This window comes from Nansenia antarctica, assembly GCF_963989245.1.
Source record: "Nansenia antarctica genome assembly, chromosome: 1".
Classification (NCBI taxonomy): Eukaryota; Metazoa; Chordata; class Actinopteri; order Argentiniformes; family Microstomatidae; genus Nansenia; species Nansenia antarctica.
This window is the reverse complement of record NC_137674.1, coordinates 22,751,816-22,777,751: the sequence shown is the minus strand read 5'-3', so window position 1 is coordinate 22,777,751 and position 25,936 is coordinate 22,751,816. Positions and strand designations below refer to the sequence as shown.

General features: G+C 43.7%; 1 protein-coding gene across 1 annotated transcript in view; it reads right to left on the bottom strand.

Moving 5' to 3' along the window:
• Positions 1-1,491: 1,491 nt before the first annotated feature.
• LOC308165560 (uncharacterized protein) overlaps positions 1,492-25,936 on the bottom strand; it is a gene marked incomplete at both ends in the record, with an annotated part of 24,791 nt that continues 346 nt past the window's right edge. The window contains 8 exons of the mRNA XM_080539710.1: positions 1,492-1,557; positions 2,207-3,987; positions 7,099-7,438; positions 7,837-8,006; positions 8,140-8,293; positions 8,539-8,655; positions 9,095-9,205; positions 9,671-9,720. Of these exons, the coding sequence (XP_080395836.1) occupies positions 1,492-1,557; positions 2,207-3,987; positions 7,099-7,438; positions 7,837-8,006; positions 8,140-8,293; positions 8,539-8,655; positions 9,095-9,205; positions 9,671-9,720 (2,789 nt within the window). The remainder of the gene's footprint in view (positions 1,558-2,206; positions 3,988-7,098; positions 7,439-7,836; positions 8,007-8,139; positions 8,294-8,538; positions 8,656-9,094; positions 9,206-9,670; positions 9,721-25,936) is intronic.

Sequence of the window (25,936 nt, the reverse complement as noted above, 5' to 3'; positions counted from 1 at the left end):
CATCTACTTCAGGGGCTTTGACCTCCTGTTTTGAAAATCCAAATTTAGGGAATGACATCTTTGGCTTTTTCATTGTCACATCAATATCTGTAGCAGCCCCCTCTGGTATTTCAAGTCCAGCAGACAGCTCTCTGGGTTCAACATTTGGAAGCTGGACTTCTGCTTTGGCTTCTGGTAATGTGACATCTACATCTGTCTTTGACCTACTTTTTGGCATTGACATTCCAAATTTCGGTAGTTTAAACTTACTTCCTTGTCCCTCAAGTTCAGCTCCTTTACTCTTCATGTCCACATCTATAGATGGACCTTTAATGTCAACACTGGGCTCTTTTAAGTCAACTGCAGGTGCTTCTCCTGATATTGTTAGTTTGGGTCCTGTTATTTCAGCTCCATGAGCCTTAATGTCTTTATTCACATCAGGTACTTCTACTGTGACATTGGCAGTTGTTGCACCAAATTTAGGGAATTTTAAAGATGGCATTTTGAATCTTGTGGGTGAGCCGAAAACATCTTTCACTTCAACTTGAGGCTCTGGAGCTTTAATTTCCACTTCTGGCTCTTTGACCTCGACCTTTCCCTCTGGAAGAGAAATATCCACCTTTGGGAGGCTGACATCTACTTCAGGGGCTTTGACCTCTGGTTTGGAAAACCCAAATTTAGGGAATGACACCCGTGGCTTTTTCATTGTCACATCAATATCTGTAGCAGCCCCTTTTGGTATTTGAACTTCAATAGAGGGTTCTTTGAGTTCAACATCTGGTATTTTGACATCTCCTTTGGCTTCTGGTAATGTGACATCTACATCTGTCTTTGACCTACTTTTTGGCATTGACATTCCAAATTTCGGTAGTTTAAATTTACTTCCTTGCCCCTCAAGTTCAACACCTTTACTCTTCATGTCCACATCTACAGATGGACCTTTAATGTCAACATTGGGCTCTGTTAAGTCAACTGCAGGTGCTTCTCCTGATATTGTTAGTTTGGGTCCTGTTATTTCAGCTCCATGAACCTTAATGTCCTTGTTCACATCCGGTACTTCTACTGTGACATTGGGAGTTGTTGCACCAAATTTAGGGAATTTTAAAGATGGCATTTTGAATCTTGTGGGTGAGACGACAACATCTTTCACTTCAACTTGAGTCTCTGGAGGTTTAATTTCCACTTCTGGTTCTTTGACCTCGACCTTTCCCTCTGGAAGAGAAATATCCACCTTTGGGAGGCTGACATCTACTTCAGGGGCTTTGACCTCTGGTTTGGAAAACCCAAATTTAGGGAATGACATCCGTGGCTTTTTCATGGTCACATCAATATCTGTAGCAGCCGCCTCTGGTATTTTAACTTCAATAGAGGGTTCTTTAACTTCAACGTCAGGTATTTGGACATCTCCTTTGGCTTCTGGTAATGTGACATCTGTTATTTCTGCCGTGGCACCAAATTTAGGGAATTTTAAAGATGGCATTTTGAACCTTGTGGGTGAACCGAAAACATCTTTCACTTCAACTTGAGTCTCTGGAGTTTTAATTTCCACTTCTGGCTCTTTGACCTCGACCTTTCCCTCTGGAAGAGAAATATCCACCTTTGTGAGGCTGACATCTACTTCAGGGGCTTTGACCTCCTGTTTCGAAAATCCAAATTTAAGGAATGATATCTTTGGCTTTTTCATTGTCACATCAATATCTGTAGCCTCTGGTATTTCAACTCCAGCAGACAGCTCTCTGGGTTCAACATTTGGAAGCTGGACTTCTGCTTTGGCTTCTGGTAGTGTGACATCTACATCTGTCTTTGACCTACTTAAATCAATTTCAGGTCCTTTTATTTTTGGCATTGACATTCCAAATTTTGGAAGTTTAAACTTACTTCCTTGTCCCTCAAGTTCAGCTCCTTTACTCTTCATGTCCACATCTACAGATGGACCTTTGACGTCAACATTGAGCTCTTGTATGTCAACTGCAGGTGCTTCTCCTGATATTGTTAGTTTGGGTCCTGTTATTTCAGCTCCATGAACCTTAATGTCCTTGTTCACATCAGGTACTTCTACTGTGACATTGGGAGTTGTTGCACCAAATTTAGGGAATTTTAAAGATGGCATTTTGAATCTTGTGGGTGAGCCGACAAGATCTTTCACTTCAACTTGAGTATCTGGAGCTTTCATTTCCACTTCTGGTTCTTTGACCTCGACCTTTCCCTCTGGAAGAGAAATATCCACCTTTGGGAGGCTGACATCTACTTCAGGGGCTTTGACCTCTGGTTTGGAAAACCCAAATTTAGGGAATGACATCCGTGGCTTTTTCATGGTCACATCAATATCTGTAGCAGCCGCCTCTGGTATTTTAACTTCAATAGAGGGTTCTTTAACTTCAACGTCAGGTATTTGGACATCTCCTTTGGCTTCTGGTAATGTGACATCTGTTATTTCTGCCGTGGCACCAAATTTAGGGAATTTTAAAGATGGCATTTTGAACCTTGTGGGTGAACCGAAAACATCTTTCACTTCAACTTGAGTCTCTGGAGTTTTAATTTCCACTTCTGGCTCTTTGACCTCGACCTTTCCCTCTGGAAGAGAAATATCCACCTTTGTGAGGCTGACATCTACTTCAGGGGCTTTGACCTCCTGTTTCGAAAATCCAAATTTAAGGAATGATATCTTTGGCTTTTTCATTGTCACATCAATATCTGTAGCCTCTGGTATTTCAACTCCAGCAGACAGCTCTCTGGGTTCAACATTTGGAAGCTGGACTTCTGCTTTGGCTTCTGGTAGTGTGACATCTACATCTGTCTTTGACCTACTTAAATCAATTTCAGGTCCTTTTATTTTTGGCATTGACATTCCAAATTTTGGAAGTTTAAACTTACTTCCTTGTCCCTCAAGTTCAGCTCCTTTACTCTTCATGTCCACATCTACAGATGGACCTTTGACGTCAACATTGAGCTCTTGTATGTCAACTGCAGGTGCTTCTCCTGATATTGTTAGTTTGGGTCCTGTTATTTCAGCTCCATGAACCTTAATGTCCTTGTTCACATCAGGTACTTCTACTGTGACATTGGGAGTTGTTGCACCAAATTTAGGGAATTTTAAAGATGGCATTTTGAATCTTGTGGGTGAGACGACAAGATCTTTCACTTCAACTTGAGTATCTGGAGCTTTCATTTCCACTTCTGGTTCTTTGACCTCGACCTTTCCCTCTGGAAGAGAAATATCCACCTTTGGGAGGCTGACATCTACTTCAGGGGCTTTGACCTCTGGTTTGGAAAATCCAAATTTAGGGAATGACATCCGTGGCTTTTTCATTGTCACATCAATATCTGTAGCAGCCGCCTCTGGTATTTTAACTTCAATAGAGGGTTCTTTGAGTTCAACATCAGGCATTTGGACATCTCCTTTGGCTTCTGGTAGTGTGACATCAACATCTGTCTTTGACATGCTTACATCAATTTCAGGTCCTTTTATTTTTGGCATTGACATTCCAAATTTCGGTAGTTTAAATTTACTTCCTTGTCCCTCAAGTTCAGCTCCTTTGCTCTTCATGTCCACATCTATAGATGGACCTTCAATCTTAATACTGGGCTCTGTTACGTGAACTGCAGGTGCTTCTCCTGATATTGTTAGTTTGGGTCCTGTTATTTCAGCTCCATGAACCTTAATGTCCTTATTCACGTCAGGTACTTCTACTGTGACATTGGGAGTTGTTGCACCAAATTTAGGGAATTTTAAAGATGGCATTTTGAATCTTGTGGGGGAGCCGACAACATCTTTCACTTCAACTTGAGTCTCTGGAGCTTTAATTTCCACTTCTGGCTCTTTGACCTCGACTTTTCCCTCTGGAAGAGAAATATCCACCTTTGGGAGGCTGACATCAACATCTGTCTTTGACCTACTTAAATCAATTTCAGGACCTTTTACCTTTGGCAGTGAGACTCCAAATGTTGGTAGTTTAAACTTACTTCCTTGTCCCTCAAGTTCAACCCCTTTACTCTTCCTGTCCACATCTATAGATGGGCCTCCAAAGTTAACACTGGCTTCTTGTATGTCAACTGCAGGTGCTTCTCCTGATATTGTTAGTGTCGGTCTTGCTATTTCAGCTCCACAAACTTTGACGTCCTTCTTAACGTCAGATCCTTCTACTGTGACATTGGGAGTTGTTGCACCAAATTTAGGGAATTTTAATGTTGGCATTTTGAATTTTGTGGGGGAGCCGACAACATCTTTCACCTCAACTTGAGTATCTGGAGCTTTAATTTCCACTTCTGGCTCTTTGACCTCCACTTTTCCCTCTGGAAGAGAAATATCCACCTTTGGGAGGCCGACATCTACTTCAGGGGCTTTGACATCTGGTTTGGAAAATCCAAATTTAGGGAATGACATCTGTGGCTTTTTCATTTTCACATCAATATTTGTAGTAGCTCCCTCAGGTATTGCAACTTCCCCAGTGTGTGCTATGGCAGCAGGATCAGGTATTTTGACCTCTGCTTTGGCCTCTGGTAATGGGACATCTACGTCTGTCTTTGACATGCTTAAATCAATTTCTGGAACTTTGACTTTAGGTAGCGAAATTCCAAATGTTGGTAGTTTAAACTTACTTCCTTGTATCTCAGGTTCAATATCCTTTACTTCAACCCGACTCTCAGGAGTTTTAATTCCCATCTCTGGCTCTCTGACTTCCACGTTTGGAAGTGAAATATCCACTTTTGGGAGACTGACATCAACCTCAGGGACTTCAACCTCTGGTTTGGTAAATCCAATGTTGGGAAATGAAATCCGTTGCTTTTTCACTTTTACATCAATATCTTTAGAAGCTCTCTCCCGTAATGTAACTTCACCAGACGTTTTAATTCCCATCTCTGGCTCTCTGACTTCCACGTTTCCCCCTGGAAGTGAAATATCCACCTTCGGGAGGCTGACATCAACCTCAGGGACTTCGACATCTGGTTTGGTAAATCCAATGTTGGGAAATGAAATCCGTAGCTTTTTCCCTTTCACATCAATATCTTTAGAAGCCTTGTCTCGTAATGTAACTCCACTAGATGGTGCTATTACATCAATATCAGCTAGTTGGACGTCTCCTTTGGCTTCTGGTAATGTAACATCTACATCTGTCTTTGACATACCTAAACCAATTTCAGGTCCTTTTACTTTTGGCTTTTTTCCAAATTTTGGTAGTTTGAACTTACTTCCTTGTCCCTCAAGTTCAATATCTTTCACTTCAATTTGACTCTTTGCTCCTTTCATTTCCACCTCTGGCTCTTTGACCTCCACTTTTCCTTTTGGAAGAGAAATATCCACCTTTGGAAGGCTGACATCAACCTCAGGGGCTTTGAGATTAATTTCAGCCTCTGGCATGTTCATGTCAGTGTCCTTAATATCTGCTTTTTTCATAGAGATGTCTATCCCAATGTCTGGGAATCTTATATCCGGTTTTGCGATTCCAAAGCCAATCTTTCCTTTCTTTGACCGCTGATCTGACCCTTTAGTGCTAGTTTCAGGTTCCAAAATCCCCTTGTCAATAGATCCCATAAGGTTGTCATCAATGTTGTCACATGATTTTTGGTTATCAATAACAGCTTTTTGTTCATCTTTGGAAGATAGTAAGGGCGTTGTTACCTGAGGTAGATAATTAGATGCGAATGGAGATAAGGTGCCTTGTGAGAGTTCTCTTTCACCAGTCTCACAGACTTCAACATTTTGCAGCTCAATGTGTGGTATCTGAGAATGTCCTGTTCGTTTTATGGCTTCCATTCCAGGTATCTCTAGGTCTTCCCGTTTAAGGATTTTGGTGAAGTTTGTAGCTCCATCTTCTACATGTGTCACAGTAATAGGGTCATGAGTACCTAGATCAGGAAACTGATTCTTTGGCAGTTTGATTGTGGTAACTGTGGTCCTACTCAACATTTCTGGGGAGGCACTTATGTCAGACTTGTGTATTATTTTTGCATTCACGTCTATCTTTGTGATTTCTCTGTGAGGAGGCAGGCCTGAAGTGTCAAGCTTTGGCAGTTTGTACCCTGGCAATTTGGCAACAGCCTCTCTGACACGGTCAACATCAATTGTACCTTGTACGGTTTGAGCCTGGATTTCATCCTCGATAGGATCAGTGAACGCTACTTTCGGCAGTTTGTACACTTGGGTCTTTGTACCAGTTGATGATACATCTTCCATGCCTGGTATCTCAATATCTTCACGTTTGGGAAGTTGAGTTTTTAGGAGCTCGTCCGTTTTGCTTTTTACAACATTCACATCTGTCTTTATTATGGTTACATCACTAACGATGTCAGCAGGGATCTTCGGCAGTTTGTACTTGGTGGGAGTGGTCTTCCTGCTGAGTTCAACGTTAGCCTCTGTAGATATTTTTGTAGGTTGTATTTCCACGTGTGAGTCCGTAATATCCATAGCAGGTTCCATTACGACACCAGTAGCCACTTCTGCGGTGCTGGGAAGCAAACCGCACACTTTTTCTTTGCCAATCTGAGGAGATTTCCTGAGAAGTCCAACGTCTGACATGTCAAGGGAAAGGTCTACTTTTGGGATGTTCATTTCCGTGTCTGCCATCACAGGGGTAATGGAGAGCAATGGAGCGTTGATGTCATTTAGGAGTTGGTGCCCCTCTTGGTCAGTGTGTGATACAACAGTGTGACTCACCTCTTCATATGCGAACGGGTCAGATATTCTGACACTTGCTCCTGGTGTCTTCATTCTTTTGGGGGAGGCTTTTACTGTCACGTCTTGCTTGTGTTTGGATTTGCTCTTTGGACTTCCGTCTGCTTTTTCCTTTCCCTTAATCTTAAACTTTAATTCTGACCTCTCTTTCTTCTTCTTCTTCTTTCCCTCTGGAGATTTTTCGACAGAGGCAATTTCTTGGTTCGCAAGAGCGATTGTTATGTCTGTGGTTTTCAAACTTGTGTCCAAACTGATGAGTTCTACCTTGTGATGTTGTTGTGTGGTTCCAGAGCCTGTCAGGTCAGTGTAGTCATTCTTTGTCGTGATGGATACAAGTTGTTCTGTTGTATCTAACACGTATACCTGAGGCGTTTCCCCTGATGTGCTCTCTACACCCTCAGGTGAGTGGACGTTTGTTGCATCTTCAGGCTGTTGCTTTTCCATACCCTCCACAGGTCCTGTTGTTGGCGCCTCTGCGTCCTCGTCTGGCTGGTCGACAGACTTGCTCTTGCGGCCCTTGATCTTCAGGCCTGAGATCTTAATCCTGTGCCTCTTGGTCTTGGCCTTGACAGCCTCCTGAGATTTGATTGGTGACTCCGTGTCGCTGGTCGTGGGGCTCAGCTCCAGCTTCCTCTGCTCGTCTGCCTCAGAGCTGCTGTGAGATCTCTTGAAGCGAGACTTTCGACCTTTGCCAAAAGACGGGAATTTGGGCCAGGAGATCCGAGCGTCGCCGTGTCTCTTGGTCTTTCCCTTCCCCCTCATCTCCGGAGAGGAACACTCTTCCCCCTGGTAGACAACAAACAATAAAGTGTCAATGCTAGACTAAATGCTAAATGGACTGACTTATATAGCGCCTTATTCCAAAGCGCTTTACAATGGCCTCTCATTCACCCATTCACACACACATTCATACACCAATGGAGACAAGCTACCATGCAAGGCCAACTGTCCCGTATTAGCCGGGATGTCCCGTATTTTGTGCTGGATGAATATACGAGACCTCCCTTGTCCTCCCCCCATATATTCACCCAATCACAGGCCCCCTCATGCATACGTACAGTGTAAATGTGCCAATTCCTGCAAACCACCCCCGTGCAGTGGGTGCCATCTTTTGTTCCGTATTTGTAAGTGAGAAAGTTGACAACCTTACTGTAGAAATGAGGAGAGACAACAATGATAATTACCTGGGTGGTTTCAGACTCCAGGGTTGGTTCACTCTCCAGGGTGGCTGTCTCTGGCGGCTTGCGTTTCAGACAGAACTCCATCTTGTAAGGCTGGGCGTGTTCCAGGATCTGAAGGGCGTCCTCGTATGTGACATTGTCAAAATACACAGTGGCGCTGAGTATCTGGTCACCTGAATGACAGAATTAAGTGTTGGGAATTAACATTTTTGACACCTAGAAAGATCTATATATTCTTTTTTCAAAATCCTTGTTGTAAAAGTACCATCCACTGAAACATGCTGGAACATGCTGGAACATCCTTACCCTCTTTCATACTCAGGTTCTTTGAGGCTGGAGACTCTGGCCTCACTTCCTTGATGAAGATTCCATCCTTCCCTCCTCCGCTCACCACCAGACCCTCCCCACACGCCTCTCTGGCTGTCTTCACGATCAGTCCGCACTCTGGGCTGTGGATCTCCTGAAAAGAAGATGAAAACATTAACTTTAATTTATATAGCACCTTTCAGGGAACCCAAATGAAACGAACGAACGAAAAAGTCAGATAAACAGACAGGCAGACAAAACATGAGGAAGATGAGGAACATGAGGAATATGAGGAGAACATGAGGAGCATGAGGAGGAAGAGGAGGATGAGGAATATGAGGAGGAAGAGGAACATCAGGAGGATGAGGAACATCAGGAGATGCTGCAGGGATGCCTAACCTCCAGCTGGCTCATCTTGGCAGAGCCGCGCTTCTCAAACAAGGACCCAAACCCCACCCTTCTGACTTTCTTCCCACCGCCGCCTTTATGGAGCGGGCCATACAACTCTGCTGCACCCTGAGAAGCACATGGAGAGAAGCAGAACATCTGATCAAATTCATAACAAGTTAAGTACCAGGCTGTGGCTACCACTTCCTGGTTGACAATAAGAGTAAATGAGACAAATGAGGGTAAGATGAAGTGTACCGTTTGCATTTACATTTACATTTTTGGCATTTGTGACGGCAGCTGGTAAAAGGGGGAACAAGTCGGCAACCGACCAAACCGACTTTTATTCAGAAAAATGTAACTCGCCGAATCCATTGCATTGCAATATTTTGTCTTGACATGGTGACAATGGTGTGTCACTGATTTCCAACGTTTCAGTAAACACAATGTGTGTTGAATCAACGCTCTTTTAAAGGTGATTTGAAATAAATCGAGGCACCAAGTCACCATGAGTTACATTTTTCAGAATTAAAGTATTTAGCAGACGCCTTTATCCAATGCGACTCACCTGCTTATCAGCGTCTGTGTATTTGTCGGTCTCAGGGTACTCATCCACAGGGGAGGATCCTTGAGGGCGGGGCCTCTCCCCCTCTATGAACTGAGTCGGCTCCTCAGACACCTGGCAGGTAAAGGTACAGGTAATGAACACACCAAACACACTGCCTAGTCTGCTGCTGTACATACAGAACACAACCATTCAGATGTGAGTCCTATTCGGTTGTTAAGTCGTGACGTGTTTCCAGGTCCAACGTTGGCTGAGGCGCTCTCTTCGAAATGCCGCAGTAATAATAATAATTCATTATATTTGTATAGTGCTTTTCTGAGGCTCAAAGACCCTGACAATATGGGGAAACGGGAAAGTGCTGTGTCCCTTGTTGTATGAATAGATCCCAGTCTAAAAAACGACCGCTGTAGTACACTGGTACTCTGGTGCGGGGATTTTCTGGTTTGGACCCAGAAATGGCTAAACGTCACGTTTGACGTCAGACTTAACAACCGAATAGTCTCTAGAGTTCATTGTGATGTGTCCATATCTACCTTCACAGTAATGTAAGCTTCAGTATTATGATGTCATTAGACTTACTGAATCATCTTCTGCATTCTGCTCCGGTCCCCTCAACCTTCGCCCAGCTCCTGTTCAAAACAAGAAAACAGTAATACTGTTATACTATATATCTATATATATATAGAGATAGATAGATAGATAACTAGATAGAGAGAGAGAGATAGATAGATAGATAGATAGATAATAGCATACAATTTAAAGCAATGAAGACAACTCAAAAGGCAGATCTTAACACTCATACAGATAATGAGGAATCAGGGAAACACAAACATTCAAATGAACATAAATGTGACACAGGCCAATGAAAAGGGCTACCTGTAGGCGAAGTCATTTTTCTGTTTTTTACATGTGCTTAAACTACAGATTGTAAGCTTTCAAATGATGCATCATACATTGAAATCGGAAACAAATTGAAGACGACATGAGTATTTGAAAGTTGCTACACCTGAAATCACTAAGCACAGAAAATCCCCATCAAAGATAATGAATCCCCATCAAACAACAAGAAACGAAGTCATTGTGTTATAGATTACACTTATTTAATTAACGTAAAACTGTTCGGAAAAATAACGAGTGGGTACTTCACATCTTCGAGTTGAATGTTAGCTAAAAAAATGAAAATCTGAAAAAAAAGAAAAAAAAAACTTTCAAGACGAATTTGACGTCTTTCTCATTTCCGAGAGGTGTCCAGAAACACCAGGAGCAGTCACAAATGGTAAATGGTAAACAGACTGACTTACAGTATATAGCTCCTTATTCCAAAGCGCTTTACAACGGCCTCTCATTCACCCATTCACACACACATTCACACACCAATGGCGGCAAGCTGCCATGCAAGGCGCCGGCCCGCTCACTGGGAGCAATTTGGGGTTCAGTGTCTTGCCCAAGGACACTTCGACATGTGGCCAGCCAGGGTTCGAACCACCGATCTGCTGACCTTGTGATCATTAGACGCTGGCTCCACCTCCTGAGACACAGCCTCCACCTTCTGAGACACAGCCTCTACCTCCTGAGACACAGCCTCTACCTCCTGAGACACAGCCTCTACCTCCACCAGCCTTTACCTCCTGAGCCACAGCCTCTACCTCCACCAGCCTCTACCTCCTGAGCCAGAGCCTCTACCTCCACCAGCCTCTACCTCCTGAGATACAGCCTCTACCTCCTGAGCCACAGCCTCTACCTCCACCAGCCTCTACCTCCTGAGCCACAGCCGCCCCATAAGGATACATAAGGATTACATGATATGAATAATGACCAAACAGTCTCAGAGCAGCACAGTGACCTGAACACGGGCGTTAATCAACAGCGCTTGGTTCTGCCCTGCCTGTCTGACCACCGGAGCAGGGCGGTTCAGAGACACTGGATCCCAGCATGATATTATTGGGTTCTTCCTGGCTGTTCTTCCTGGCAGGAAGTCCCTAAGGGAGCGGCTTCCTGTTAAGTGATCCACCTGTATCGATCTGCAGGTCTGACTTACAGACACCGAGGCTGGCCTCACACTGGAGGTAAAAAGAAAGAGTATCATTTTATAATGTATCAACCCAATCAATGTGATTGCTATTATTATCATCCCTGACATATAAATGATACTGTGATACCCTTTTTCCACTGTAAATTTACCCTTGCTATAGTTACATTAGATTAGATTAGATTAGATTCAACTTTATAGTCATCGCAAAGTACAAGTACAATACAACGACATGCAGTTTAGCATCCAACCAGAAGTGCAAATAGTGATAAGAGTACAACATAAATAGAACAAGAGGTAGTGATAGGTAATTATGTAATATACAGTATGTGCAGAGGTAGTAATGTAAACATCAGTTTAGTTTAGAGGTATATACAGTTATGAGCTATGTACAGTGAGGTAGTCTATGTACAGTATCTAATGTGCAGAAGTATTAAGAAGCTATGTCAGGAGACATGTGCAATGTGCAATATACAGAATGTGCAACGGTAGTAATGTAAACATCAGTAGTGCAAAGGTTATAGTTATACAATGCCACCTCAGTATCAATTTCTGAGAGAAGAAAAAAATATTCTAAACCTAATAAATGTGTCAATACTTTTTATTGTAGTTACAGAGTCTTTAATGACCACAGAACTTCCCAGTGCTAGCATGTTCCATCTCTCTATAGATGTCAGGAACCGAAGCCTAAGAATTTTACTCTCTTACACTGGTGTAATGTGACGTAACAATAAAACTTGAAACAACTGTAATTGCATCATATCCTTGTATCTACTACTGGGTCAACAATGATCTGATTTCCAAGCACAGTCACGCTGTAATCACAAGTATCCAAATTGAATTCCTCCCATTGTATGCAAGTACAGAGCTCAGGGAACGACACACACTTTTTACACTGTGAATTGTTGGATAGAAGAATGAGTTGCTATGACTACTTGCAGTTCTGTTATCAACTATGATCCATATGGACTGTGGAGAAAACAAACACACTTCGTAACATTCAAGAAAGAGAAATGAATTGACATTGTTGTGTGTCCTACTGGAAGACATCCTGTATGATAAGTGAGTGACGTCTCACAATGCTGTGTGTGTGTGTGTGTGTGTGTGTGTGTGTGTGTGTGTGTGTGTGTGTGTGTGTGTGTGAGAGAACAGCTCCTCTGGGTGTGTTGTTACCTTAACAGTAAACCATGAGGATAAAAGCTTCAGACAGCCTATAGATTATCACACTATGCGGTACTAGTAACAACCTTTTAACATTGCCTTAATGTGAATGCTGGTAAAAGCTGCAGCACACACACTAACAGACACACACTCAGCTGACTGAGTGTATTCGGAAACCAAATAAAGTGATTCACTCTCAGAAACACCTCACCACACAGATAACAGGTTCACTGCTGTGGCCTCGGCTCTCTCTCTGACAACGCTGCAGTCTAGACACCGCTGTGAAATCTAAAACCTCACATCTATATAATCACAACGCCAACCCCCATCAGAACACTGTTGTACAAATGATCCCATCAATACATACATTTCCTATTCTGGCAGAAACAGAAAACATGTGGCCTGGGGTGGTCCAGGGGTCTAGCACCACCGTGGTCTACAGTGCACACATGCGACCATGTCGGCATGGGTTCGAATCCGGCTCATGCCCTGCTGACATGCCCTCTCTCTCTCCCTTCTTCTTCTTACTTTCCTGTCTGTCTTCACTGTATCTGTCTAATAAAACATGTAAAATATGAGTGAGACTGCCCCACTCAGAAAGAAAAAAAAAATCTGAAAATATTTTCTATTCTGGCAGAAATAGAAAAACATCTCAGAGAATTCCATGGAGCAGTTTTGATATTATATATAGAGGACTCACCTGGTGTAGATATCTAACCCTGGGAGGTATGGCTCTGTACACCTGTAATGTTGCCTCACCCACACTAACTACCCTCTGAGCCAACAGGTTGATTGCAAACTGCCAGAGTGGGCATGTGTCCATGGTACTGCCCACTTCCTGGGTTCCAGTCCAGCAGCACAGACGTAGGAGCTGGAACAGCATGACTGATGCAGGGCAGGGAATAGTCTGTCCTGTGTCCAGATCTACACTGCAGGGAATAGTCTGTCCTGCCTCCAGATCTACACTACAGGGAATAGTCTGTCCTGTGTCCAGATCTACACTGCAGGGAATAGTCTGTCCTGTTCCAGATCTACACTACAGGGAATAGTCTATCCTGTTCCAGATCTACACTACAGGGAATAGTCTGTCCTGTGTCCAGATCTACACTACAGGGAATAGTCTGTCCTGTTCCAGATCTACACTGCAGGGAATAGTCTGTCCTGTTCCAGATCTACACTGCAGGGAATAGTCTGTCCTGTTCCAGATCTACACTGCAGGGAATAGTCTGTCCTGCCTCCAGATCTACACTACAGGGAATAGTCTGTCCTGTTCCAGATCTACACTACAGGGAATAGTCTGTCCTGTGTCCAGATCTACACTGCAGGGAATAGTCTGTCCTGTGTCCAGATCTACACTGCAGGGAATAGTCTGTCCTGTTCCAGATCTACACTGCAGGGAATAGTCTGTCCTGTGTCCAGATCTACACTGCAGGGAATAGTCTGTCCTGTTCCAGATCTACACTGCAGGGAATAGTCTGTCCTGTTCCAGATCTACACTACAGGGAATAGTCTGTCCTGTTCCAGATCTATACTGCAGGGAATAGTCTGTCCTGTTCCAGATCTACACTGCAGGGAATAGTCTGTCCTGTGTCCAGATCTACACTGCAGGGAATAGCCTGTCCTGTTCCAGATCTACACTACAGGGAATAGTCTGTCCTGTTCCAGATCTACACTGCAGGGAATAGTCTGTCCTGTTCCAGATCTACACTACAGGGAATAGTCTGTCCTGCCTCCAGATCTACACTACAGGGAATAGTCTGTCCTGTTCCAGATCTACACTACAGGGAATAGTCTGTCCTGTTCCAGATCTACACTGCAGGGAATAGCCTGTCCTGTTCCAGATCTACACTACAGGGAATAGTCTGTTCTGTTCCAGATCTACACTACAGGGAATAGTCTGTCCTGTTCCAGATCGACACTGTAGGGAATAGTCTGTCCTGTTCCAGATCTACACTGCAGGGAATAGTCTGTCCTGTGTCCAGATCTACACTGCAGGGAATAGTCTGTCCTGTTCCCAGATCTACACTGCAGGGAATAGTCTGTCCTGTTCCAGATCGACACTGTAGGGAATAGTCTGTCCTGTTCCAGATCTACACTGCAGGGAATAGTCTGTCCTGTGTCCAGATCTACACTACAGGGAATAGCCTGTCCTGTTCCAGATCTACACTGTAGGGAATAGTCTGTCCTGTTCCAGATCTGTATTGCAAATCACCTGTTAAGTGATTGTCTGGAGACACCTGCTGAACTGGATTGGATTTTCCTTAATGTGAAAATGTAAAATTAGATTAGATTAGATTAGATTCAACGTTATTCTCATTGCAGAGTGCAAGTACCAGACAACGAAATGCAGTTTAGCATCTAACCAGAAGTGCAAATAAAGGGATATAAAACATGATATAAAAACATGATAGAGATAGTGATAGGTACAGTATGGAAAGTACGGTAGTTAGAGGTAAGTTATGGTAGCTATGTATAGTATGGTATGTACAGATGTATGTATTTAGTGGCTATATTAAAGGAGCAATATGCAAAAATATGATATGTGCAAGGTAGTATTTTGTGAGCTTGAATGATCTCCATATAGTTCAGATATATTGAGCGTCAAACTTTTTACATTCCATTATGTTTTGTGAGATGGAACCTTTGTATTTTATGAATTACTAACTCAAAAATGTCAACATTTTAAAAATACCACCACACAGGCATTAATAAACACCTAATGGATCAGATTATGTAAAAAACTCAATTTTGACAAAAATTGAGATAGAACCGTATAATTCTAACGTCACGATTTGTCAACAGCAGTAGTGCAAAGGGTAATTGAGTGTTCACAATATACCACATTCATAAATAGTATTCCATATGTTCCATATGTTCCCCTATAAGGGATGTGACATGCCGACGTGAGTCTCACAGGGTTACAGTATGAGGTCATCTCACTGGGGCTTCTTCACAAGGCCTCACAGCTTTCATCTGAGAGATTATCAATAACCATATATGGCCTGGGGAGGGAGCAGTTGTGATGAGGAGGGGTGAGAGGAGTGATGGGGAGGGGTGAGAGTGATGAGGAGGGGTGAGAGGAGTGATGGGGAGGGGTGAGAGTGATGAGGAGGGGTGAGAGGAGTGGTGATGGGGAGGGAGCAGTTCTGATGAGGAGGGGTGAGAGGAGTGATGGGGAGGGGTGAGAGGAGTGGTGATGGGGAGGGGTGAGAGGAGTGATGGGGAGGGGTGATAGTTATGGGGAGGGGTGAGAGGAGTGGTGATGGGGAGGGGTGAGAGGAGTGATGGGGAGGGGTGAGAGTGATGGGGAGGGGTGAGAGTAGTGATGGGGAGGGGTGAGAGGAGTGGTGATGGGGAGGGCTGAGAGTAGTGATGAGGAGGGGTGAGAGTGATGGGGAGGGGTGAGAGGAGTGATGAGGAGGGGTGAGAGGAGTGATGGGGAGGGGTGAGAGTGATGAGGAGGGGTGAGAGTAGTGATGGGAAGGGGTGAAAGGAGTGATGGGGAGGGGTGAGAGTAGTGATGGGGAGGGGTGAGAGTGATGAGGAGGGGTGAGAGTGATGAGGAGGGGTGAGAGTGATGGGGAGGGGTGAGAGTGATGGGGAGGGAGCAGTTCTGATGAGGAGGGGTGAGAGGAGTGATGGGGAGGGGTGAGAGGAGTGATGGGGAGGGGAGGGAGCAGGTTCTCAGGTTCTCCTCTGACCAGGTTGTCAGTGTGCTCCGTGTCTCTTAAAAGGTCGACTTCAAATCTGTTCAGTCAACATAATTACCAGAACGCCAAACACAACACACTGCTGTACGCAATCATAGAGGGAAGTCCACTTGCTCAGGAGGCACTGTGTCGCGTACGAATGAATTCCAGTACGATACCAAACCAATTAATTATCTCAGGGGGGAAATTACTCTGATTTGATTTGAGTGTACAGCTCCCTGCGTAAATAACGGGACAGTGACGCATTTGTTCTTCTTTTGGCTCTACGGCCCAAAAGTTTGGATTTGAAAACAAACAAATTACTACGGTTGAAGTTGAGATCAACAGATTGGAAGAAAAAAAAAGCACTGGTGACCTCTGGTGACCTCAGCAACCGCAGACGGGCTGGTCGGCCAAGGAACCTTACACATGACCAAGGAACCTTACACATGACCAAGGAACCGTCCACATGACCAAGGAACCTTCCACATGACCAAGGAACCGTCCACATGACCAAGGAACCGTCCACATGACCAAGGAACCTTCCACATGACCAAGGAACCGTCCACATGACCAAGGAACCGTCCACATGACCAAGGAACCTTCCACATGACCAAGGAACCTTACACATGACCAAGGAACCGTCCACATGACCAAGGAACCTTCCACATGACCAAGGAACCGTCCACATGACCAAGGAACCTTCCACATGACCAAGGAACCGTCCACATGACCAAGGAACCTTCCACATGACCAAGGAACCGTCCACATGACCAAGGAACCGTCCACATGACCAAAGAACGCTCACCATGATTAAGAAAAAACAACCAGAACAACCAAACAACCAAACAACTGTCCCACAGATCAGGCTTGTACTGTACATCAACGTCAATGACGACCATCCGCAGAATACGACCAGCTAAACTACAGACCAGCAAACTACAGACCAGCAAACTACAGACCAGCTAAACTACAGACCAGCAAACTACAGACCAGCCAGACTACAGACCAGCCAGACTACAGACCAGCTAAACTACTGTACAGACCAGCTGAACTACAGACCAGCTAAACTACAGACTAGCCAGACTACAGACCAGCTGAACTACAGACCAGCAAACTACAGACCAGCCAGACTACAGACCAGCTAAACTACAGACCAGCTAAACTACAGACCAGCTAAACTACAGACCAGCCAGACTACAGACCAGCCAGACTACAGACCAGCTAAACTACAGACCAGCTAAACTACAGACCAGCTAAATTACAGACCAGCTAAATTACAGACCAGCTGAACTACAGACCAGCCAGACTACAGACCAGCTGAACTACAGACCAGCCAGACTACAGACCAGCCAGACTACAGACCAGCCAGGCTACAGACCAGCCAGACTACAGACCAGCTAAACTACAGACCAGCTAAACTACAGACCAGCTGAACTACAGACCAGCTAAACTACAGACCAGCTGAACTACAGACCAGCTAAACTACAGACCAACCAGACTACAGACCAGCTAAACTACAGACCAGCCAGACTACAGACACTTCACTGCAAGGTTATCCTCAAAAAGGAAGGTCAGGTTACAGTTTGTTAAAAAGTACCGAAAAAGTCTGCAGAGGTCAGAGGTCAAGTCTTGTGGACAGATAGGAAGGTTTGGATAGGAAAGATCCTGTGAAACATGGTGCAGGGGTGCAGGGGGTGTTAGGTTTGGGCATGTCTAGCTGTCACTAGAACACACTTACCTGTCTTAACTGATTACTGTAACTGCTGAGGGCAGCAGAATGTATTCTTTTTTTTAAAGTTATTTTTCTTCTGAGTGGGGCAGTCCCACTCATATTTTTCATTGTATTGGACAGATGCAGTGAAGACAGACAGGAAAGTAAGGAGAAGAAGGGAGGGAGAGAGGGCATGTCAGCAGGGCATGGGCCGGATTCCACCCCAGGCCATGGTGCTAGACCACTGGACCACCCCAGGCCATGGTGCTAGACCACTGGACCACCCCAGGCCATGGTGCTAGACCACTGGACCACCCCAGGCCATGGTGCTAGACCACTGGACCACCCCAGACCATGGTGCTAGACCACTGGACCACCCCAGACCATGGTGCTAGACCACTGGACCACCCCAGGCCATGGTGCTAGACCACTGGACCACCCTAGGCCATGGTGCTAGACCACTGGAGCACCCCAGGCCATGGTGCTAGACCGCTGGACCACCCCAGGCCATGGTGCTAGACCACTGGAACACCCCAGGCCCTGGTGCTAGACCACTGGACCACCCCAGGCCATGGTGCTAGACCACTGGACGACCCCAGGCCATGGTGCTAGACCACTGGACCACCCCAGGCCCTGGTGCTAGACCACTGGACCACCCCAGGCCATGGTGCTAGACCACTGGACGACCCCAGGCCATGGTGCTAGACCACTGGACCACCCCAGGCCCTGGTGCTAGACCACTGGACCACCCCAGGCCCTGGTGCTAGACCACTGGACCACCCCAGGCCCTGGTGCTAGACCACTGGACCACCCCAGGCCATGGTGCTAGACCACTGGACCACCCCAGGCCATGGTGCTAGACCACTGGACCACCCCAGACCATGGTGTTAGACCACTGGACCACCCCAGACCATGGTGCTAGACCACTGGACCACCCCAGGCCACAACTAGGGAGTTTTTGACAGCCAGGGTGGACAGCCAAGGTGGACTTGACTGGCCAAGTCAATCTTCAGGTTGAACCTGCATTTCATTTCCTGATGATACAATTTTAGGCAAAAAATACCTCAAAACAAACAACAACAGAAGATGGCTGCAGTACAGGCCTGGCAGGGCATCACCATGGTTACAGTACAGGCCTGGCAGGGCATCACCAGGGAAGATACCTAGTGTCTGCTGGACTCAAAGGGTCACAGTCTATTACCGTATGCATAACAACTGTTGTAATGTGGTCTGGGGTGGTCCAGTGGTCCAGCACCGCGATCTACTGTACAGTGCACACATATGCCCATGTCGGCATGGGTTAGAATCCGGCCCATGCCCTGCTGACATGCCCTCTCTCTCTCCCTTCTTCTGCTTGCTCTCCTGTCTGTCTTCACTGCATCTGTCCAATAAAATAAAAAATATGAGTGGGACTTCCCCACTCAGAAAAAATATAATAATAAAAAAAACTGTTGTAATTGTCTGAATGGTGAGAAACCAATATGTACAAAATCAAATATCATCAAATCCAATCCATGTTTGTGTTAAAGCCAAAAAGGAAAAAAGAAAAGTCCCATGACTGATGCAGGGCATTGTGCTTCCTGTTCTATTCCCCTTCATCTGCAGGCCTGAGAGACCGGCGCTCACAGTAGAGGAACTCCCTGATCAAATATTTGTCATATGGGCGCTGCAGAGGCTTGATAAAGAACATTACCCAATTGAATTCACATATAAAACGATTAATTATCGATCTGTGGGAGCGAGCAGAAATGAGGAGATGGTAGACAGGTTGTCGAGACAGACGTTTTACTTCCCAACTTAGAATGTCAGAACAGCAGTAATAGTAGCACAGTGCAACAGCATATCGTAACAACTACTTCATGTGAAACTCTCGTGTATAAACAGGTATAACTGACTCTAAACACGACCCAGTAAGCCCCTGGGTTGAACTCTCAACTCCTCGTCTTAAAGGAGCCGTACCTCCTCCATAGTGTCCAGTGAATGTCTATGTACAGTGGGTCACCACAGATCTACCTTTTAAATACTGTACCTCGTACATTTAGTTGTTTATACTGTTTGTTGCAGCCTGAGGTACGCCTGTTTTCAGTTGGCTATGTCAGTAAATATTCCTACATTTTCATACACAAGTCCCAACTCACAGACCCTGCAAGTACGCACTTGCTCTACGCTGTTCCTCTGCTTCATAGGAACCAACACACATTACTCCAAGAGGCTATTACCACAATAACAGAAAGATCACCACAGTGGCCTGGGGTGGTCCAGTGGTCTAGCACCATGGTCTAATAGTGCACACATATGCCCATGTCGGCATGGGTTAGAATCCAGCCCCATGCCCTGCTGACATGCCCTCCCTCTCTCCCTTCTTCTCCTTACTTTCCTGTCTGTCTTCACTGTATCTGTCCAATAAAATAAAAAATATGAGTGGGACTGCCCCACTCAGAAATGTTAGAGTCAATCAGAGTGCAGCATATGAGAGATTGTAACTAAACAGTGGCAGGAATGTTGGGACCTTTCATTGTGCTAATCTAGCATGACTCACATCGGAGGCTACTGCACCATTGTGTTTGGGTGTGGCCTCTCTCCATGCTAGCATCTACCGTAGCAGTGCTGTGGTGTTGAACAGGCAACCGACTACCATCTACTGGGGCTGTCGCAATAACTGAACTTCATACATAATCGTATGCGCGTTCAGACCTGGGTAAAACAGCCTTTTTTATTGATGCCCCTAATACATGGAACACTCTGCAGCAAACTCTCCGGTTGGAGGTCCTCCCCTCTGCCTCTACCTTTAAACTCCTGGTGCAAAAACTGTATTCTAATAATTGCAATTGTTTTTAGTTTTTTCTTTTTTTTCCTTTAATCCTGTCTTGCTCACTGTTTGTTTGCCCATCTATATTAATGATCACTATTCTATTGTACACTCGACGTCACTGTAAATGAGGGTGACCTCAGTGCCTATCGAGTTTTAAATAAAGGTTTGAAATGAAATAACCTGTGTCATAACCTGTTCATGAAGACATGTTTAGCAGTGGAGCTGTTGTGTTTGTTCAGTGTGTACCAGTAGCTAAATAACTGTAATTCTATATGTCTAATAACTGTAATTCTATATGTCTAATAACTGTAATTCTATATATCTAATGAGAATATTACACAAACACAAATATGACAGCTTTTGTTTCTCTCTATCATGTTCAAGCAACTTTTCTTGTAAACATAACCAGCTGCCATGACCACTAATACAGATATGAGAGTCTATCTATCCTAGCTATGAGAGTATAGACTCTCTATCCTAGCTATGAGAGTATAGACTCTCTATCCTAGCTATGAGAGGATAGACTCTCTATCCTAGCTATGAGAGTATAGACTCTCTATCCTAGCTATGAGAGTATAGACTCTCTATCCTAGCTATGAGAGTATAGACTCTCTATCCTAGCTATGAGAGTATAGACTCTCTATCCTAGCTATGAGAGTATAGACTCTCTATCCTAGCTATGAGAGTATATAGACTATCTATCCTAGCTATGAGAGTATAGACTATCTATCCTAGCTATGAAAGTATAGACTCTCTATCCTAGCTATGAAAGTATAGACTCTCTATCCTAGCTATGAGAGTATAGACTATCTATCCTAGCTATGAGAGTATAGACTATCTATCCTAGCTATGAGAGTATAGACTATCTATAATACAGCTATGAGAGTATAGACTCTCTATCCTAGCTATGAGAGTATAGACTATCTATCCTAGCTATGAGAGTATAGACTATCTATAATACAGCTATGAGAGTATAGACTCTCTATCCTAGCTATGAGAGTATAGACTATCTATAATACAGCTATGAGAGTATAGACTCTCTATCCTAGCTATGAGAGTATAGACTCTCTATCCTAGCTATGAGAGTATAGACTCTCTATCCTAGCTATGAGAGTATAGACTATCTATCCTAGCTATGAGAGTATAGACTATCTATCCTAGCTATGAGAGTATAGACTATCTATAATACAGCTATGAGGGGTATAGACTCTCTATCCTAGCTATGAGAGTATAGACTATCTATCTATCCTAGCTATGAGAGTATAGACTATCTATCTATCCTAGCTATGAGAGTATAGTCTATCTATCTATCCTAGCTTGATTGATTGAGAATGAGGATGTTTATTTTGGTCCCCTATACAATTCACAATACAGATATAAAAAATGTACACAGACACAATGCATAACACCAGGACCAAAAAGGTGTAGGCTGAAGCCATGGCTTATTGCGCCTACCCTTGTTACATGTATGTTTTTTTTCCCCCATGAATGCATAATCAAAACATTGAAACTTTTACAAACAAAATTTCACTTACGCATGTCAACAAGAAGTTCAAAAAATACCAAACAAAAACTATATTTAAACCTCTGTTTTATACTTGTTAATCATCTTATTTTTTTATAATTTTTTAAATCCTTTTAGTGTACTACACATTTTCATTTCCTTTTCAAAAGTATTCCATAAGTTAACTCCTTTAACTGTTATACATCTTTGTTTTGCATTTGTTCTAATCTTTGTTTTCATAAACATACATATTCCTCTGAGTTCGTAATTACTCTGTCTAACTTGAAATAGTCTCTGGATACAGTCTGGAAGCCTCTTATTTTTTTACTTTATACATTACTTGTGCCATTTTGAAGTCCACCAATTCTTTAAATTTGAGATCATAGGTGTTTATGAATAATTTGTTAGTTGGTTCTTGATAGGCAGCTCTGTTTATAATTCGTATAGCTCTTTTCTGTAGTAAATAAATTGGATTTGTGATTGTTTTGTATGTGTTTCCCCACACTTCCACACAGTATGTTATGTATGGAACTATTAGAGAACGGTACAATATGTGTAATGAATTTGGATTAAGTATGTCTTTCGTTTTATGCAGTATTGCAATAGACTTATATATTTTATTGCAATAGACTTAGATATTTTAGTCTTTAAGTAGTTTATGTGTGTTTTCCAACATAGTTTGTGGTCTATAACAACTCCCAAACATTTTCTAATATTTTTGAAAACTGAGGAGAGTATAGACTCTCTATCCTAGCTATGAGAGTATAGACTATCTATCCTAGCTATGAGAGTATAGACTCTCTATCCTAGCTATGAAAGTATAGACTATCTATCCTAGCTATGAGAATATAGACTATCTATCTATCCTAGCTATGAGAGTATAGACTCTCTATCTATCCTAGCTATGAGAGTATAGACTATCTATCTATCCTAGCTATGAGAGTATAGACTCTCTATCTATCCTAGCTATGAGAGTATAGACTATCTATCTATCCTAGCTATGAAAGTATAGACTCTCTATCCTAGCTATGAGAGTATAGTCTATCTATCTATCCTAGCTATGAGAGTATAGACTATCTATCCTAGCTATGAGAGTATAGACTCTCTATCCTAGCTATGAGAGTATAGTCTATCTCTCCTGACCCGGCCTGCGCTGACCCCTAACCCTACCCCTTGGATCTGGCTGATTAACCAAGTTGATTACTTGTCCAGTATTTACGAAGCCCCAGGGCTTAAATTCCTACCTACTTTCTTTTTTCTATCAAAGACACAAGCTCCTTTCACTGGGGGGCAGCTTGTTTGTATCCAGACTTATAATCACATTTCAGTCACAGAAAAAGAAACCGAATTGGATTTTCCCCACAGATCATGTGAACATGGGACCTGCGACCCCGCATGCTTTCAATCAGCAATGCAGAGCATTAATGGGTACTAGAGGGCTAATGCTAATGTGGCGGGAGTTTCATCATGGTGTTGATACTGACGTTAGGTTCTATAAGGTTCTATTTTTGTTTTTTACATAATGTGATCCATTAGGTGTTTATTAATGCCTGTGTGGTGTTATTTTTAAAATGTTGACATTTTTGAGTTAGTAATTAATAAAATACAAAGGTTCCATCTCACAAAACATAATGGAATGTAAAAACGTTGACGCTCAATATCTCTGAACTGCCCTAAACGGAGATAGAACCTTATAATTCTAAGCTCACGACTGGGCTAATGTGGCGGGAGTTTCATCATGGTTTTGGAATTCAAGTATTAGCATTTGCCCCTGTTCCTACGGGAAGCCCTTCTAATACAGATGAAGGCGGGGGGGGGGCGTAGCACACTAAGGCGTCAGCCATGTAACCGCAGGGTCTCCGGTTCGATTCCGGCCATTGACATATCCTGCTTGTCATCCCTCCTCTCTTTCACCCATCCTTCCTGTCAATCTCTACTGTCTCTATCCTCCTCTCTTTCACCCATCCTTCCTGTCAATCTCTACTGTCTCTATCCCAATAAAGCAGAAATGCCCTAAAAACATATATTATAGATGAAGGCGTCCATGTTGGGCCATTGAGACGCTACTGTAGCAGAGCATCATGGGAATGAGTCATCAGGAAACAAGCGTCCAACAACATTATGTCCTGCAGAGCTACAGAAAGTACAACTCGATAAATATTCCACTCAGCAATATTCACCAGACTGTCTGTAAGAGACTCGTGATGTCCTGGGCGTACAGTGTAATGGTGTAATGGATGTAATACACATTGATTTTCAAATGGCTCTTATGTTGAGTGGAGCCTCAGAGCCAACAGTGGCACAGGTTGATGCTCAGAGGGGCAGAGGGGGCACCCTGCCCCACCTTGGCATCTGACCTCTGATCTTCACCTGACCTCCTGTGATCTTCACCTGACCTCTGACCTTCACCTGACCTCTGACCTTCACCTGACCTCCTCAGGGGTTTAGGTACGTACTCTCTGTAACCTTGAACCTGTACCCAGACACTGAGCACCACTAACACCCTCAACACACCTCAACACATCTCAACACACCTCAACACACCTCAACATACCTCAACACATCTCAACACACCTCAACACACCTCAACACACCCTCAACACACCTCAACACACCCTCAACACACCTCAACACACCCTCAACACACCCTCAACACACCTCAACACACCCTCAACACACCCTCAACACACTCTCAACACACCTCAACACACCTCAACACACCCCAACACACCTCAACACACCTCAACACACCCTCAACACACCCTCAACACACTCTCAACACACCTCAACACACCTCAACACACCCCAACACACCCCAACACACCTCAACACACCTCAACACCTGTGGGAACTACATTTCTACAGCAGTACGATCCTCTAATTGTTGCAGCGGGAAGAAACCTAGGATGAGAAACCTAGGATCACCAGAGAGTCCAGATGCATCAAAGTCACAACAAGTACAATGTCGTTCTAATTAATTAAATCAAATTCTGTCAGTTGAAACGGTTGCCAAGTCTGCTTCTGAAATAAATCAGTTAACCTCGATAAAACACAAACTTTAAGGTTAAAAGGGGCCAATTAGATTGAAGCATCTGTGTTGTGTGAAGGGTGAGACAAGGGCAGCTCATGCTGACAAACTGAAACTCCTGACAGACTCGCCTTGTTGTTTCTCACTGAGACGCTGTTGAGACGAGATTGGATCACGGCGAGTTCTACCGTGCCAGAATAGGCCCGAAAAAACACTTTTTTGAAAACGTCAACAACCCAATAATCTTGTTTTTGTTTTTGAAAATGTCGGAAAATGTCGGGGAGCGTATGCCTTTACACAATACCCACAAATCTTGAATCTAACGAGAAAAACAAAAGCTATTGCTTCAACATGATTTCTATACAGACCAGTTAGAGTTGAGAACTATACGTAATTTTTTTACCCTAACCCCAACAAAATACTTTTACTATTTTAAATTAATTCTATATGGTTTAACTCGCTTGTTATAAGTAATACAGAAGCATCTTCTCACAAACCCTCACAGTGAGTAATAAATATCATATCCACCACAATTTGTGTCTATAAAACAATAGAAATGCCTGTGCATATATAGCAAAGGAGGCAGATATAATGTATATGACTTTTGATCATTGACTAGGCAAAGTGTATAACATTAGTCTAGCACTAGTCACTCAACTATTTACATCAGTTAAGTTTGCAATATGTCTTTGATAGAAAGAATAGTTAGTCCTGCTTGAACTCAGTTTATGTTGATACGCCCAGAGAAAACAAACCAAAGTAGCCTACAAAGCTACGTTATATACATGTATACATCACTCTCATCCTCCACAGAACAGGCACACCCACACACACACTGCAGACACACACACACACTGCAGGCACACCCACGCACACACTGCAGGCACACACACACACACACACACACT